The sequence below is a fragment of the Diceros bicornis genome, chromosome 19, assembly GCF_020826845.1.
Source record: "Diceros bicornis minor isolate mBicDic1 chromosome 19, mDicBic1.mat.cur, whole genome shotgun sequence".
NCBI classification, from domain to species: Eukaryota; Metazoa; Chordata; class Mammalia; order Perissodactyla; family Rhinocerotidae; genus Diceros; species Diceros bicornis.
Window position 1 is genome coordinate 28678318 of NC_080758.1, and position 15700 is coordinate 28694017.

The 15700-nt window shown below is 38.2% G+C and overlaps 1 protein-coding gene across 4 annotated transcripts in view; it reads right to left on the bottom strand.

Moving 5' to 3' along the window:
- The window catches only part of CSNK2A1 (casein kinase 2 alpha 1), a 54172-nt gene that overhangs the window by 20943 nt on the left and 17529 nt on the right, over window positions 1-15700 (bottom strand). Inside the window, exons 2-5 of one of the 4 annotated variants that reach the window (XM_058563014.1) lie at window positions 15636-15692; window positions 10549-10700; window positions 10303-10422; window positions 1449-1658 (exon numbers count right to left, since the gene is read on the bottom strand). In XM_058563014.1, coding sequence (XP_058418997.1) covers window positions 1449-1549 — 101 coding nt within the window. In that variant the 5' untranslated portion in view covers window positions 1550-1658; window positions 10303-10422; window positions 10549-10700; window positions 15636-15692. The remainder of the gene's footprint in view (window positions 1-1448; window positions 1659-10302; window positions 10423-10548; window positions 10701-15635; window positions 15693-15700) is intronic. The other 3 variants (XM_058563017.1, XM_058563016.1, XM_058563013.1) reach the window with 3 other exon arrangements.

Here is a 15700-nt window from a genome sequence, read left to right on the forward strand (position 1 = left end):
GGGCCAATCTTCCTCAGCAAAAAAGAGGAGGACTGGCAACAGACGTTAGCTCAGGGCTAATCTTCCTCAAAAAATAAATAAATAAATAAATAAATAAAAATAAAAGAAAAAAAAAAAGAGGTAAAAAAGAATAAGGGATATGCCAACATTTTCTCCCTGTCTCTGCTACAACTTAGAGGACTTTGCTCTAAATAATGACAAACACGGTCCTTTTAATAAGGCCTAAATTCTATTTATTTCTGCTGGAGACACTGAGAATCCAATATGCTACAAATCAGTCACTCATTTTCCTCAAGCTGCTAAAAAGAAAGTGAATGAACAGAGAAGGCAAAAGTACTAAGGACAATGGACAATGTAATAATCACGGCAGGTCCAGGGGAAGGAAGCTCTTAGTTCTGGCTGAATTCTCCTCCTGTGGGAGGGCATAGAGAACAACTTCGAGCAAGCAAATGGCACCATGCCAAAAACTCAAAAGGGCTGGTTAATGCCATTTAAGCAGAACTAAGGGCAAAGCACTCAATTTGAAGAGACTGGTTAAAATTTCTGTAGTATAACATAGGTATTCCTAGAGTCCAAAGCCTGTGATACAAGGGAATTGTTGATTATCAACAATGATAACATTTACTGGTATTGTACCACCACTGGTTCTCATAGTATCTTTGAAGCACACTGTGCCTCCTTGTGCAGAGGCAATGTACTTACTGTTAAGATCACGGCCCAAATAGGATTATAGTATATAGGAGCTGCAGCTTTATGAGTTTTCAAATTGCTTTCTTTTGCATTTGAATGTCAAAATGCTTTTATCATGAAAAGTATGACTCAATCAATTAAATACATCCCATGTTGGGACAAGAAATGCAAACATCCAAATGAGACCGTTCAGAGAATTAGGAGGGCAAACAAAGCTGTTCAGGCAGACCGCAACTGTTCAAGATGGAATTTGGGCTGAATTTCATGTTATACACAGTGTCGCATGATAAGGGCAAATATTTAAGGGTTTAATTTTGCTTCTCATCAGAAACCTTTCTGGAGAACTGTTTCATCCTTCAGTATCACCATGGGACAACATTTTCTGACCTCAAAAACACTTTACGTAAGAGTTTGGTGTTTTCAAAGTCTCTCAAGTATTAATTTTCACCTAACTGCAAAGCCCTTAGCTGAGGCAATCAGATAGGTAACTCTTTTGTTACCTTTGTATACAGAATATATAAATCAGCGAAAAGAGTAAGAAGAGACTGAAATAATTTTTAAATGGTAAGCCCTTCAAAACTGTTAATTTGCCAAAGCAATACACTGCTGCTTCTTCACTACAGAAGAAAACACAAAATCAGGCTTCCATATGAGGTTTAGAAATGCATAGTCAGGGAGGTTTCCTGACATAAATTACTCAACAAATCCACAAGAATCAGCCCTTTGGGGAGGATAGTGAAGTAAATGGAAACAATTACCCCCATTCCACCACATGTGACTCGTAATCCCAGTACTCTCGGGGTCTGTGCGTATTAACATCTGTGTAAACTCTGGCCCTGCTTGGCACGGGTCCCGACATGTCAGACAGGTTGGCGGACAAAGTTGGACTTGATGTTTGGAGATCTGGCAGTCACCGCGTTCAGAGGCAGCTTGTGGTAAGACCTTGTTTCAGACCTGTTTTCTTCAAACTGCAGAAATAACATGCACAAAGGCCAAGGAATTATTTTTTTGAAGTATACGAGAAGAAAAAAATCATCTTACAATAATGGCCTTGAATATACCTCTGGCTCTCCTACCTATTAACCAATGAATATATCCCAACTATGTCAACCACAGTGTCTCCTATAACATGGAAAAAACACAAAAAACCAAAAACCCAAGATACATACTTAAAACTGTTATTGGCCTTAATCCTATTCTGCCAAGTAACTTGTTACCTCCTCACGGAGAGTTTGGACACTCTTTATAAGATAGCCTGGAATGGGAAAATGGCATTAAGGATATTTACATCAGCATTACTACTATTTATACATCCTACACCAAATATTGGCAAGAACAGCACTCTCCTTTCAGCAGCTTTCTACAGCTCCAGTAGGGATGCTAAAACGCTCTAGAACGGTGGCAAAGCCGAGAGTACAAACCATCAGTCTTAGTCTACTATTTGATGAAACAAGGAAGGGAATAAAGACTTGTTCTCATACATCAAAGTTCAACGTCATTTTATATTGATCCAAATAATCTGGGAAACCTTATGCAATAATCAGTAGACCCTTGATCACCATTTGAAAGACACACTTGATTTCATTAAATTTAAAAACAGAAATCAGTAATTAATACAGGAACAAGCTTAATAAAAACTAGTAGAAGACAGTAACATATATTGGCTGAACTAATGCAAAATTTGACACCAAGGGAAATTGGTGCAATTTTAGAAATATGTTTTCTACGAAATAGGTAAACTAAGTCTCCTTTATGATGTCTTCCCTGACCATTGCCAATCTATTTATCTCTGTTCTCTGAGACTCCTATAGCATTTGTTGATTTCTTTTACTCTGCATTTAATTAAAAACGTATTGAGTCTTCAGACATCATAATCTGAGAAGGGCACATCACCTATGCAGTTTTCTGGTCAAGACTGTGTAACCTCAATGTAATTTCAAGGAAACACTGGAGAAACCAACAACAAAGAAGCTTCTATTAAAAAAAGGGAGGGGGGAGGATATACTGTGCTGTTCAAAAATGTCAGTATTATAAAAGACAAAAAAAGGCTCAAGAGACATGATAACTAAATACAATGTCCTAACCTAGACTGTATCCTATACTGGAGGGGGAAAATGCTATAAAAAACAATACTATCAGATCAACTGACAAAACTGGGGAATTTAGATGGTGGATTGGGTGTATGCAAGAGTACACTCACATGTGATAAAGCAAATAGGGTAAAGTACTATAATAAGTAAATCTGAGTAAAAGGGATATAGATGTTATTTGTACTATTTTTATTTTTTGTTGACACATGTATTTTAAAAAATTGTACAATATACATAACATAAAATTTACCAATTTAACCATGTTTAAGTGTACAGTTCGGTGGCATTAAGTACATTCACATTCTTGTGCAACTATCATCACACCATCCCAAACTGAAACTCTATGCATTAAACACCAACTCCCTCCTGCCCCCAGCTCCTTATACGCACTACTCTTTCTTTCTGTCTCTGAGTTTGACTACTCTAGGTACCTCATAAAAGTGGAATCATAGAATATTTGTCCTTTTATATTTGGCTTATTTCATTCACCCATGTTGTAGCATATGCCAGAATTTCCTTCTTTTTTAAGGCTTAATAATATTTCCATTGTATGTATGTACCACACTTTGTTTATCTACCCACTCGTCAATAGACACTTGAGTTGTTTCCATCTTTAGGCTATTGTGAGTAAGGCTGCTATGAACACTGGTAAACAAATATCTTTTGGAGTTCTTGCTTTCAATTCTTTTGGGTATGTCCCAGAAGTGGAAGTACTGGATCATATGGTAATTCTCTTTAATTTTCTGAGGAACCATCACACTCTTTTTCTATAGTGGCTGCATCATTTTATATTCCCATCAGCAATGTACAAAAGTTCCCAATTTCTCCACATCCTTGCCAGCATTTATTTTATTTTCTTTTTTGTGAGGAAGATCAGCCCTGAGCTAACATCCATGCCAATCCTCCTCTTTTTGCTGAGGAAGACCGGCCCTAAGCTAACATCCATTGCCAATCCTCCTCCTTCCCCCCGACCAAGGCCCCAGTAGGTAGTAGTATGTTGTAGTTGCACATCCTTCTAGTTGCTCTATGTGGGACGCCGCCTCAGCATGGCCCGACAAGCGGTGCGTCAGTGCGTGCCCAGGATCCGAACCCGGGAACCCCGGGCCGACGCGGCGGAGTGCGCGCACTTAACTGCTTGCACCATCCGGCTGGCCCCTTTATTTTTTTTTAATAGTAGCCATGTTAATTGGTGCAAAGTGGTCCCACTGCGGTTTTGATCTGCATTTCCCTAACGATTAGTGATGCTGAGCATTTTTTCATGTGCTTATTGGCTATTTATATATCTTCTTTGAAGAGATGTCTACTCAAGTCCTCTGCCTTTATTTATTTTTTTTTTTTGGTGAGGAAGACCAGCCCTGTGCCAACATCCAATGCCAATCCTCCTCCTTTTGCTGAGGAAGATTGGCCCTGGGCTAACATCTGTGCCCATCTTCCTCTATTTTATATGGGACGCCGCCACAGCATGGCTTGACAAGCAGTGCGTCAATGAGCACACGGGATCCGAACCTGCACACCCCGGGCCGCCAAAGCGGAGTGCACGCACTTAACCACTGCAGCACTGGGCTGGCCCCCTGCCTATTTTTTTTAATTGGGTATATTTTTGGTTGTTCTGTTGTAGGAGTTCTTTATATATTCTGGATATTAATCCCTTATCAGATACATGATTTGCAAATACTTTCTCCCATTCTGTGGGTTGCATTTTCCTTTGACGCACAAAACTTTCAAATGTTGATGAAGTCCAATTTATTTTGTCTTTTGTTGTCTGTGTTTTTGGTGCCATATCTGTACTACTTTTTAGTTTTGTCTCATGTAAACTTGAAGTAACTCCAAATAAAAAGTTTAAAACAATGAGTATAAGAAAACTGAGGCCCAGAAAGAGGAAAATTTACACACAATCACAGTTACTTAAAAGCAGAGCAAGGACCAGAAACCAAATTGCTGATTCTTATGACAGTGATCTCTTTTGCCATGTAATCATAAACTAGTTAGATAACAATAGCTAACATCTACAAGCATTCACTATGTGTCAGATACGCACATTCACAAGGTGCTTTCTGTGAATTATTTCAGCTAATCCTCACCACACAAGGAAGTGCTGAGGAAGTTACCATTATCTCCATTGTACAGATGAGGAAACTGACGTAAAGAAAGGTTAAGTAACTTGCCAAAGGACACACAGCTAAAAGGAGCTGACATTCAACCCGACCATAAAATAGAGATAACTGTATTTACCTGGGCTTGTGGTGAGGATTCAACGAGTTAATAAATGTAAAGCTTTTGGAACTGTGCTTATTTCAGAGCTCTAAGAGACCTGTTTACGTCAAGTTGCATGTCTTTCCAATGTTGTATTTAAGCTGAAGCTTAGCTACAATACCCAAAGAAGCCAAGACAGAAGAGATGTCTCTCTTTTTTTTTTTTTATAATTTTATTTATTTATTGTTTTTTCCCCCAAAGCCCCAGTAAATAGTTGTATGTCATAGCTGCACATCCCTCCAGTTGCTGTATGTGGGACGCGGCCTCAGCATGGCCGGAGAAACGGTGCGTCAGTGCGTGCCCGGGATCCGAACCCGGGCCGCCAGCAGCGGAGCGCGCGCACTTAACCGCCAAGCCACAGGGCCAGCCCAAGAGATGTCTCCTTAAGCCCATGAGTTTCCATGGCTTAAAGCTTTCAGAGAAAGAGCAAGACAGATTGGGATGAGGGTTAATGCTGTACTCCAGAAGTGTGATGATCACAATCAGTGATACTTCCCCCACAAAAGATTAAAAGATCCATTCTCCCATCCATAAAACTCCTATACTATATTATCCTTGACTCTGTTCAATTCTGGGGTCCCATGAGCATACAACTTAAGTGGCCAGAAAACAACAAAATCATTTAAATACTTATTAAAAAGTAAATCAAAACTGTCTTTATAATTATTTCTAAATACTTATTTCTTTGGTTTTATAAAACAACCTGGGTGATATTAACCTAATTTATCTTTACCCAATATTTGTTAAATGTAAAAACACACACACCCCCTCCCCAAACAAGTAAAAAAAAAAAAAAGAAAGCAGACATTTTTATTGTTAACTTTTCTCCTTGCCAAAAAAACAAGGTCATTTATGTTGTGTGATTACTGACTTGTTACGTGACTATTACGCCTGCACTGACAATAGCAGAAGACACCATGAAGATGGGTAAAGTGTGTGTGTGTGTGTGTGTGTATGCAAACAGCCAAAACAATATAGACAAAAACACAAGACCTGTAGAATTATTGTCCCTAGGAATTTGTAACTTTTAATGATACTAAACTTTTAAATTCTTAGTTTCTTCTCTGAGAGAAACAGTATCTTTCTCTTCAGTCTTGTATTCTTTTATAGGCATTTTATTCTTTTGGTTGATATTTCATACCTGTAAGACACCCTTTACTTGTGGATCTCAAAGCCCTTCCCCTATCAAGCTTAAGAAGTTTGTAAAATGAGGCCGGCCCAGTGGCGTACTGGTTAAGTTCACATGCTCCACTTTCACGGGTCCAGATCCTGGGCATGGACTTACAAACCACTTATCAAGCTGTGTTGTGGCGGCATCCCATATAAAGTACAGGAAGATGTTAGCTCCCAGCCAATCTTCCTCAGCAAAAAAGAGGAGGATTGGCAACAGATGTTAGCTCAGGGCTAATTTTCCTCAAAAAAAAAAAAAAAAGAATTTTGTAAAATCAACACAAATTTAGTAACTGCGACTAGATGCAATAGGGTGATAAAACAAGAAGTGGAGTCCTGGGTTCAAATCCCTAATTGGCTACAGGACCTCTACTGAGCTTCTTCCAGATTTGGTTCACCACTTACAAAACCTGCCTAACTGCACTTGCAGACTGAAGGGCAGATCAAGTAACATGATCTTCCAGAAAGCTCTCAGAAATACCAAACACATGTATATTATTATTAAATGATTACTATGCCCCAACTTCTTAGTGAAAAGTAATAAGCAGAAACCTATCTATAAAAGGCTGCAGTCTTCATTCTTAGTTTTCTTCAAAATACAAAAATTATAGAAGCTGTGGTTAACATTTAGCCTCTGAGGGCAAAACCACGGGTGGACAGATATTCCAAAATGAGACTTCACTTCTCTTTGGAAACCATCTGATTCACATGGAAAATATTCCCCAATTCCCATTTACTAGCCCATGTATCTATCACACTCTTATCACCCAGGTTTCCTCTGCTCTCTTAAGGCCTTGGCATTCTCTGTGTAGAGCAGAGCAAGACTATTCACTAATGAAACTCTTGAGATTCTCAAGTACTTGTTTGACTGACCCTTGCAGCTTTTCATCAGCTGGGACCTAATTTATGAACTGGTAGATTTGATTCTCCACTGGGAGGACAACTAGCTGTTTTGCAGTACCCCAAAGAGGTGCTTTACTTTACCGTTATGCGTACCAACTAATTTGCTTAAGTAAAGACAGTCATTCACACAAATTTCAAATGGTTGGCTTTCATTAATTATATGGAGAGAATAAAACAGGGGGTTCTTGAACTGTAGCTCAGCAACTTCAGATAAATAAAATAGGGCAAAGAGAGACGAGGGAGGGTGAAGGGATGAGGATAAAAAGGGGATCTGAAAAGACAGGAAAGAGAAGTCAATCAAAGATAAACATTATTTTACTAAGAAATAGTATTTCATTTGCACCTCTGTAAATGTGTATGTATATTCACACACAGCCTAACAGGAAAGAAATACAGGGACAGCTTAAATTTCTCAATTATTGGTTTGGTTCTTTCATACATTCCTTCCTTTGACCATTCATTAAATATATAAGCATCTACTATGAAAAAGCACTATGCTAGGCTGAGAATATAACAAGCAAGGCAGAAAGGCAGAATAAGGGTGAGACAAATATGGCTTTAAGATTTTATCTACAGGGGCCAGCCTGGCGGCATAGCGGTTAAGTGCGCGCGCTCTGCTACCGGCGGCCCGGGTTCAGATCCCTGGCGCGCACTGACGCACCACTTGTCAGGCCATGCTGTGGCAGTGTCCCACATAAAGTGGAGGAAGATCGGCATGGATGTTAGCTCAGGGCCAGTCTTCCTCAGCAAAAAGAGGAGGATTGGCATGGATGTTAGCTCACACACACACACACACACACACACACAAAGAATATATATGTTGGGGCCGGCCCGGTGGCTTAGGGGTTAAGAGCGCGCTCCGCTACTGGCCGCCCGGGTTCGGATCCCAGGCGCGCACCGACACACCGCTTCTCCGGCCATGCTGAGGCGATGTCCCACATACAGCAACTAGAAGGATGTGCAACTATGACACAACTATCTACCGGGGGGCTTTGGGGAAAAAAAAAAAGAGGAGGAGGACTGGCAATAGATGTTAGCTCAGAGCCCGTCTTCCTCAGCAAAAAGAGGAGGATTAGCATGGATGTTAGCTCAGGGCTGATCTTCCTCACAAAAAAAAAAAAAAAAGAAAGAAAAAGAAAAAGATTTTATCTACAGACCAAGGATAATGGAAATTCATTGAAGAGTTTTAAGCAGAAAAGTGACCCATGTGTACATTTTGAAAAAGTTTACTCTGGGTGGGTGTGGGACAGGCGGAGAGAGATTTAGGGAGATAGAAGGCTGTTAACAGTAGCCTGTGAAAGAGATGAAAGCTTGACCTATGGTGGTAGCAATGGAGGTAAGCGGACTAATTAGAGAACAAAACTTACGGTGTAAAATTAATAGCTGTGGGTGGAATAGATAATGGGGTAATGAGTGGGAGGTGATTTTTAGATCTCTGGCTAGATTGTTGATGCCATTCATGGAGACAGAAAAAATTCTGAAAGAGAGCTCACAAGTCAGGTTTTGGACTTAAGGTTAAAATGGCTTTGAGATCTTAAAAAAGATAGTGAATAGGCAATTAGATATTACAAGTTTGAAGGTAAAAGAGCTTCTTGGCTTTAAATATCTAACCCTCCCAGCAATTCTATGAGGCAGGCACTTCTTTCCCTAATCTACAAATAAGAGAACAGCCTAAGTAAATTCAGCTTGACCAAGAATATCCAGTAGAGGTGGAGTTGGGATTCAAAGCTGAGTCGGCTGGCCTCCAAGTCTTCAAGCCTTTTCATTTCTAAAGAACTTATCACTTTCCACCTCATATACAGTAGTCTTGAAACCTTAATTTCCCTGTTAGACCCTTGGCTTTCCAAAGTCAAGATCCATGTCTTATTTATCTTTTTACTTTACAGTACCCAGGTCAAGGCTTTGCATTTTGTAGGATGTTCAGTAAGTATTATTTGTTGATCAAATCAATATTGGTTTATTTTTAAAATGAAAGGTAGGGTACCCCTAAACACTTCAGGTCATCTGGTACACAGCTAGAACTGGAAGACCAACTCAAGGGTTCTTGAGTAATTGTTCCCTTCATTCTCCCCATCAATGTTATAGCTCCTTCTATTCAATAACAGTTCTACAATTAAGACTTGCCCGCAACCCCTGCCCCGCCGACTCAAATTAAGAGAATACTGGAGAAACTTTATTTTAGCAATTTTTATAACAGCTTACTTGGAAGTTAGGAAAAGTACCTGAGTCCTGGATATCCTGAAGGTCAATTCTCCTATCCACTATTCATAATACAAGAAAGATACACTTTAAGAAAATCTGACTTACAGAAAAAGTATTACCTTTCCTAATAGTTTCCATTTTAAATGACCTTACTGTTCCCAAGCAATTGCGTAAAGGGAGGTGTAACTTTAGCGGCTAACAATTTGAGATCACTACTTCTATCTAAAAAGCCCTCAGACTGACTCTGAAGACATGGCTAAGTTTTGTTTGCTCAATGTTTAGCCTAACAGAAGCCAATTAATCAGCTATGAAAAATTATCTTACCAACAAAATTTTCGCTACTAAAGTCAGACCACACCTACAATTACATGGCTTTTCCTGACCTATTCTTTAATAAAATACAAGAAAATGAAAACTCTACTGAACCATAAGGCTAAAATATGCACTGCCAAAATCATAAGTTTATTGACATAAATGTAATATAGCAGAACTAATTAGTTTCAATAAAAACTCCTCTTGTCCTCCTTAGTCAGTCTCTCCCTCCAATCTCTTCTACTCCATGTGATTTCTGTTTTTCAATCAGGCAATTAAAAGGAAAATTAGAGGCTTAGTAAATGGTCCAATACCAGAAAACTGTACAAGTCTGATTAGTCATTTGTGCTAATATATTTTTATAGATGAACTTTCTAGTATTAGAACTGGAAGAGATTATTCTGGAACTTTAAAAAGTTAAGTCCATTTTCGAACTGTAATACAGTCTTATTAGTTCTTTTAACTATAACGTTTATTAGGGTTTCCCTCTTTTAAAAACAAAACCAAAAAACTCTCCCATCCGCAGATCAACCATAGTGAATGAACAAGATATCATAATCATCCGGACAGGACAAAGATTTCTATCTACAGTAAAGAATGAGGAATGTGCTTATATTGCACTGACTACATGATTTAGGACTGCCTGTTAAGAGCAAAAGCAGTTGTATGAGGAAAACATCACCTTTTATGCATTGCTGCAGATAATGAACACCTCTTCCAAGCAATCAAGCCGCATAAATTGGTAAGAAACAGGATTTGTGGAACAAACTCAGCGAGAACATAAAGATGTATATGTTCATGCCTTGTTGGAGAAGCAAAGACAAACATTTAGTCATACAAACTTGCCTTTTCCCCTTTCAAAAGCAGCACTGCTTTGAAGGCCAAATGAACACAAAAAAGCATGAGCAGTTAATACTATCTGAATTACTTGTTTCAAACGTTCATCGTTGCCCTTAATTTCCACTTCTCTCCTCCTTTCAAACCAAGAGCAGAATGTTCATCCAGTAAGCATTTATTGAACAGTTACTATGTACCATGAAATGTGTGCCTGTTGCCAGGAAGGGATTCCTTCTCTGGGCCCTGGAGAATAAATGAAGAGAAATTATCTCTGCCTTCCGACAAAGAAAACAGACCATTACACAACCTCATGTGATCAGTGCTTGAAAGAATTAAGTCAGGGTTCTCTGCAGGCATTGAAGGGAATTTAAGTCACCCACTAACCCATTATCATTCATTCAACAAATATTTATGGAGTACCTCAATGTTTGGGGAAAAGCTGCCAGGGAAAAAATAACATCTAAGCATAGTTTTGAAGGGTGCACAAGAATTATTCAGATGAAAAACACTAAAACAAAAAATTGTAAAGCACAATACTTTAAGTAAGTTAAGAATTTTAAAGATCTATAATTCTGTACACTAAAATGACTAAAGGCTGGCACATCCTGCCATCCCCTGTAAGCACATCAGATCAGCAATCCTTTTCTACCTGATTGGGAGAATATTAGTGCATTCTACTCAACTGTTACTGTGTGTGTCCCCCAAAAACAGAATTATTAACTCACAACTATTGCAATTCAGATCTCATTCTCTTCCTTTCTCCACTCATACAAATCACTTATACTGCCGAGGTCACAAAGCAAAATGCCTAGAAAGGACAAGTACCTGGGGGTGCAGATGACCCCTGAAAGTGTGACTAGAGCTTCTAAGTTTTCAAAGTAAGAAATCAAGATTTTTGCAGGTAATTTTCCTGTTTTCACAAATGGTGGGCTAGGTTATTTGGGTCAACTCTCCCACTGAGAACAACTAAAGAGAATGGATTAAACCTACTCACTCACTCTCTCATTCTTAAATAAGGCAGATAAGCAATTATAGCCAAAAGTAAAGAGAAAACGAGAATCCAGAGAAGCAAGCAAACAAGGGAGATCAAAGAGTCTTTGTCGATCCTCAAAAACAGAATTTTGTCTGACAGAAACCAAACCCAGGGCCCTCAAAGGGTGAGGAATCTAATAGGAGACCTTCCCTATAATAAGTTGAGACTTCAGAGGGTTACAATCTCAGGCAGGAGAGTGAATGGGAGGTGGAAGACCCAGGCAAGAATTATAGCCCCATGGAGGGAATCTCAGATCTGAAGCTTATTTTAAGGTGGTCCCTGGACCAGTAACGTCCACATATACCTGAGCAAGCTCTCTGTGGAGAAAGGTACCTTGCTATGGGCTTCAAGCGATTCCTACACATAATTTTTCAAATACCACACCCAGCTTGTAATCTAAGATAACTAGGCATTGAAGGAAGAGACTCCAAGAGTAAGAAATGGCAGAAAAAGAACAGACAACAGGAAAGACCCACAGAGATCCTGATCTTATCAGACTCAGACTATGAAACAACTATGTTGACTATGCTTATAGAAATAAGAGATAAGCTTCAGAATATGTGCAGGAAACAGAATACTTCAAAAAGTAACAGCACTTTTCAAAAAGTTAAAGAACAAAAGAGAACTTTTAGAAATAAAAAACAACTGAAATGGATCAATTTAACATTAGATTCAATAAAGCTGAAGAGAAAACTATAGAATTGGAAAATAGACTAGAAATTATCAACATTGCAGCAGCAAAGTCAAAACTGGAAAACTAAGAGAGGAATAATACCATGAGATGGTTTGCTATACTTTTAATTGGTACTAGAAGAAAAGGAGAAAATAGGACAAGGCAAAGGCAATATTTAAAGAAGTAACAGAATGTCCCAGAAGCAATCAGATACATTCCAGAAGCCAAGAAATTCTAAACAAGATCAATAAAAAGAAATCCACAATTAAACAAAGAGTAATAAAATAGCAAAAAAACCAAAGACAAAGAGAAATCTGAAAAGCAAGCAGAGAAGACATTACATTCAAAAAAGCAACATTAGAACAGGTGATTGTCCAAAAGCAACAATGAAGCCAAGAAAGTTTAATACCAGGAAAAAACCTTGCTAAATTAAAATTCTATATCCAGGAAATATCTTTAAAGAAAGAAGATAAAGAACAATAATCTCATTTGGAAAATTTGAGTTAAAAGAGAAAATAAAGAGCAAAAAAGGGGAAATTTATGGAAAAGTTCAAATACTGACTATTGATTAACATCAGATTTTGATAAGTTACAGCTCCAAGTTATAATATCTATGATGGTATCTACTTATAGAACAAAAATATCACAAATTTCCAAACTAGAAAGAGGGAGGAAAAATGGAATGATAAAAAGAGTCCAAAAGAATGGTAAGAAAAGAGCAGAAAAAAACGCCAGAACGTAAGAAACAGAGAGAAAAGTTAAACTGAAATATGACTAATCATATTAAATATATATGAAATAAATTATTCAGGTAAAAGACAAAGACTGTCAGACTGGATTAAAAAAGAAAACCAAATGAACTAGAATAACCAAAACAGTTCTGAAAAAGAAAAATAAAGCTGGAGGAATCACACTATCTAATTTTAAGTTATTTATTACAAAGCTACAGTTATTAAAACAGTGTGGTATTGGCAAAGGGATAAAACATAGATCAATGGAACAGAATGGAGAATATAGACATAGACCCACACAAATATGGCCCATTGATTTTGGACAAAGATACAAAGGCAGTTCAATGGAGAAAGGATAATCTTTTCTGTAAATGGTTTTGGAACACTTGGACATCCATATGCAAAATCATGAACTTCAACCTAAACCTCACACCTTATATAAAAAATAACTCATAATGAATTGTGGATCTAAATGTAAAATTATCAAACTTTTAGAAAAAATCTTGTGACCTGGGGTTAGGCAGAGTTCTTAGACATGACACCAAAAACACAATTCATAAAAGAAAAAATTGATAAATTGGATTTCATCAACATTAAAATATTTCTGTTCTGTGGAAGACACTGTTAAGAGAACGATAAAAAGAGCCACAGATAAGGAGAATATATTTGCACATCACACATCTGAAAAACAACTTGTAAGTATAATATATAAAGAACTCAATAAGAAAACAACCCAATTAAAAAAACGGGCAAATATCTGGACACTCCACAAAAGAAAAAATACAGATAAACATATGAAAAGATGCACAATATAGTTGGTTAGTCATTAGAGAAAGTCAAATTAAAATCAAAATGAGATACACTACAGATCTACTGAAATTCAGGCTGAAATTAAAAAACAAAAAATTAACAATACCAAAAGCTGATGAGAACGCAAAGTAACAGAAGCCGATTCATTCCTAATGGGAATGCAACACGGTGGAGCTCTCTTGCAAAACAGTTTGGCAGTTTCTTATAAAGTTAAACATACACTTACTTACCATACAACCCAGCATCCCTACTCCTAGGTATTTACTCAAGTGAACTGGAAACCTATGTTCTCACAAAAACTTGTATGCGAATGTTGATAGCAACTTTATTCACAGCTGTGAAAAAATGGAAACAACCAAGACGTCCAACAGGTGAATGGATAAACAAATGGTATTAACATCACACAACGGAAAGAAAACAAACTATTGATTTGTGTGACATCATGGATGAATCTTACATATATTTTAAGTGAAGAAGCCAGATCCGAAAAGCTACATATTGTATGTTTCTATTTATATGACATTCTGGAAAAGGCAAAACCATAAAGACAAAGAACAGACGACTGATTGTCGCATGGCAATGGAACTGTTCTGTGTTAACAGCACAGAGGTAGATTTACTATTCTAAGTATTGTCAAAACCCATAGAAGTGTACACCACAAAGAGTGGACATTACCGGATGCAAATTTCTAGCTCTGTCCACTGAGAGCACCTAGAAGCAGTGTCAATGAGTAGCAATGAGAATAACTAGTGCCCAAATCTTGGTTTCTCAATACTTTTCTCCAATAAAAGGAACGAGGACTCTTTGGAGAAATGGCTCATTCTAGGATTGGGGCAGGAAAAATACAAGATAGCTTGGCAAATCTTGTAGTCAAAGGGACAGGGGAGCCAACCTGAAAGAGCTCCAACTGCCAAAGCTTGAACAATACAGTAATGACAGTATTAGATTGTAACCCCGAAGAATAAAATAAATATCCATGAGTTCATACTAAATAAAGGACTAAATAAATTAAAAAATCTTCCTTACACAAGATTTCTAACTCATACACGTAGAAAGAAATAGAAAATCACCATCACACCAGCACAGTAACTGCTGCAGGCAAGACCCACTGACAGATGCTAAAACTGGTGAGTACTTTTAGGAGAAACAGGATATTTGCATCACCTCTAATTATCTCCTCCAGGATATTCATTAATTACTATGGTGGTTTTAACATACATCCACAAATTATTTAATATGCCTCCCTCGAGAAGGTGGAGCTTAATGTTCCTCCCCTTGAAGGTGGGTTGGACTTAGGAATGCCCTTCTAATGAAAAGTATGGAAAGGGAGAGAGATAATTCTACAGTGGAGAAACCCGGCAGATACTTCCTAAACATCACCACAGATAAGGTACGTTGACATCATATACTTATGACATGGTGTGATGAGAAGGGTACCTCATCTCTGTGGTATTCCTCTCAGAAATGCACAACCACAATCTAATAATCATGAGAAAACATCAGTCAAACCTAAGTTGAAGGAGATTCTACAAATCTCAACAATCTTTTCCAAAAGTGTCCAAGTCTTAAAAATCAAGGAAAGGGCCGGCCCTGTGGCTTAGCGGTTAAGCACGCGCGCTCCGCTACTGGCGGCCCGAGTTCGGATCCCAGGCATGCACCGACGCACCGCTTCTCCGGCCATGCTGAGGCCGCGTCCCACATACAGCAACTATAAGGATGTGCAACTATGACATACAACTATCTACTGGGGCTTTGGGGACAAAAAAAAAAGGAGGGGGATTGGCAATAGATGTTAGCTCAGAGCTGGTCTTCCTCAGCAAAAAAAGAGGAGGATTAGCATGGATGTTAGCTCAGGGGGCTGATCTTTCTCACACACAAAAAAAATAAATAAATAAATAAAATCAAGGAAAGACTGAGAAACTGTCACCGACCGGAGCAGACTAAGACGACATGACAGCTAAACGTAATGTGGCATCCTGGATTGGATCCTGGAATA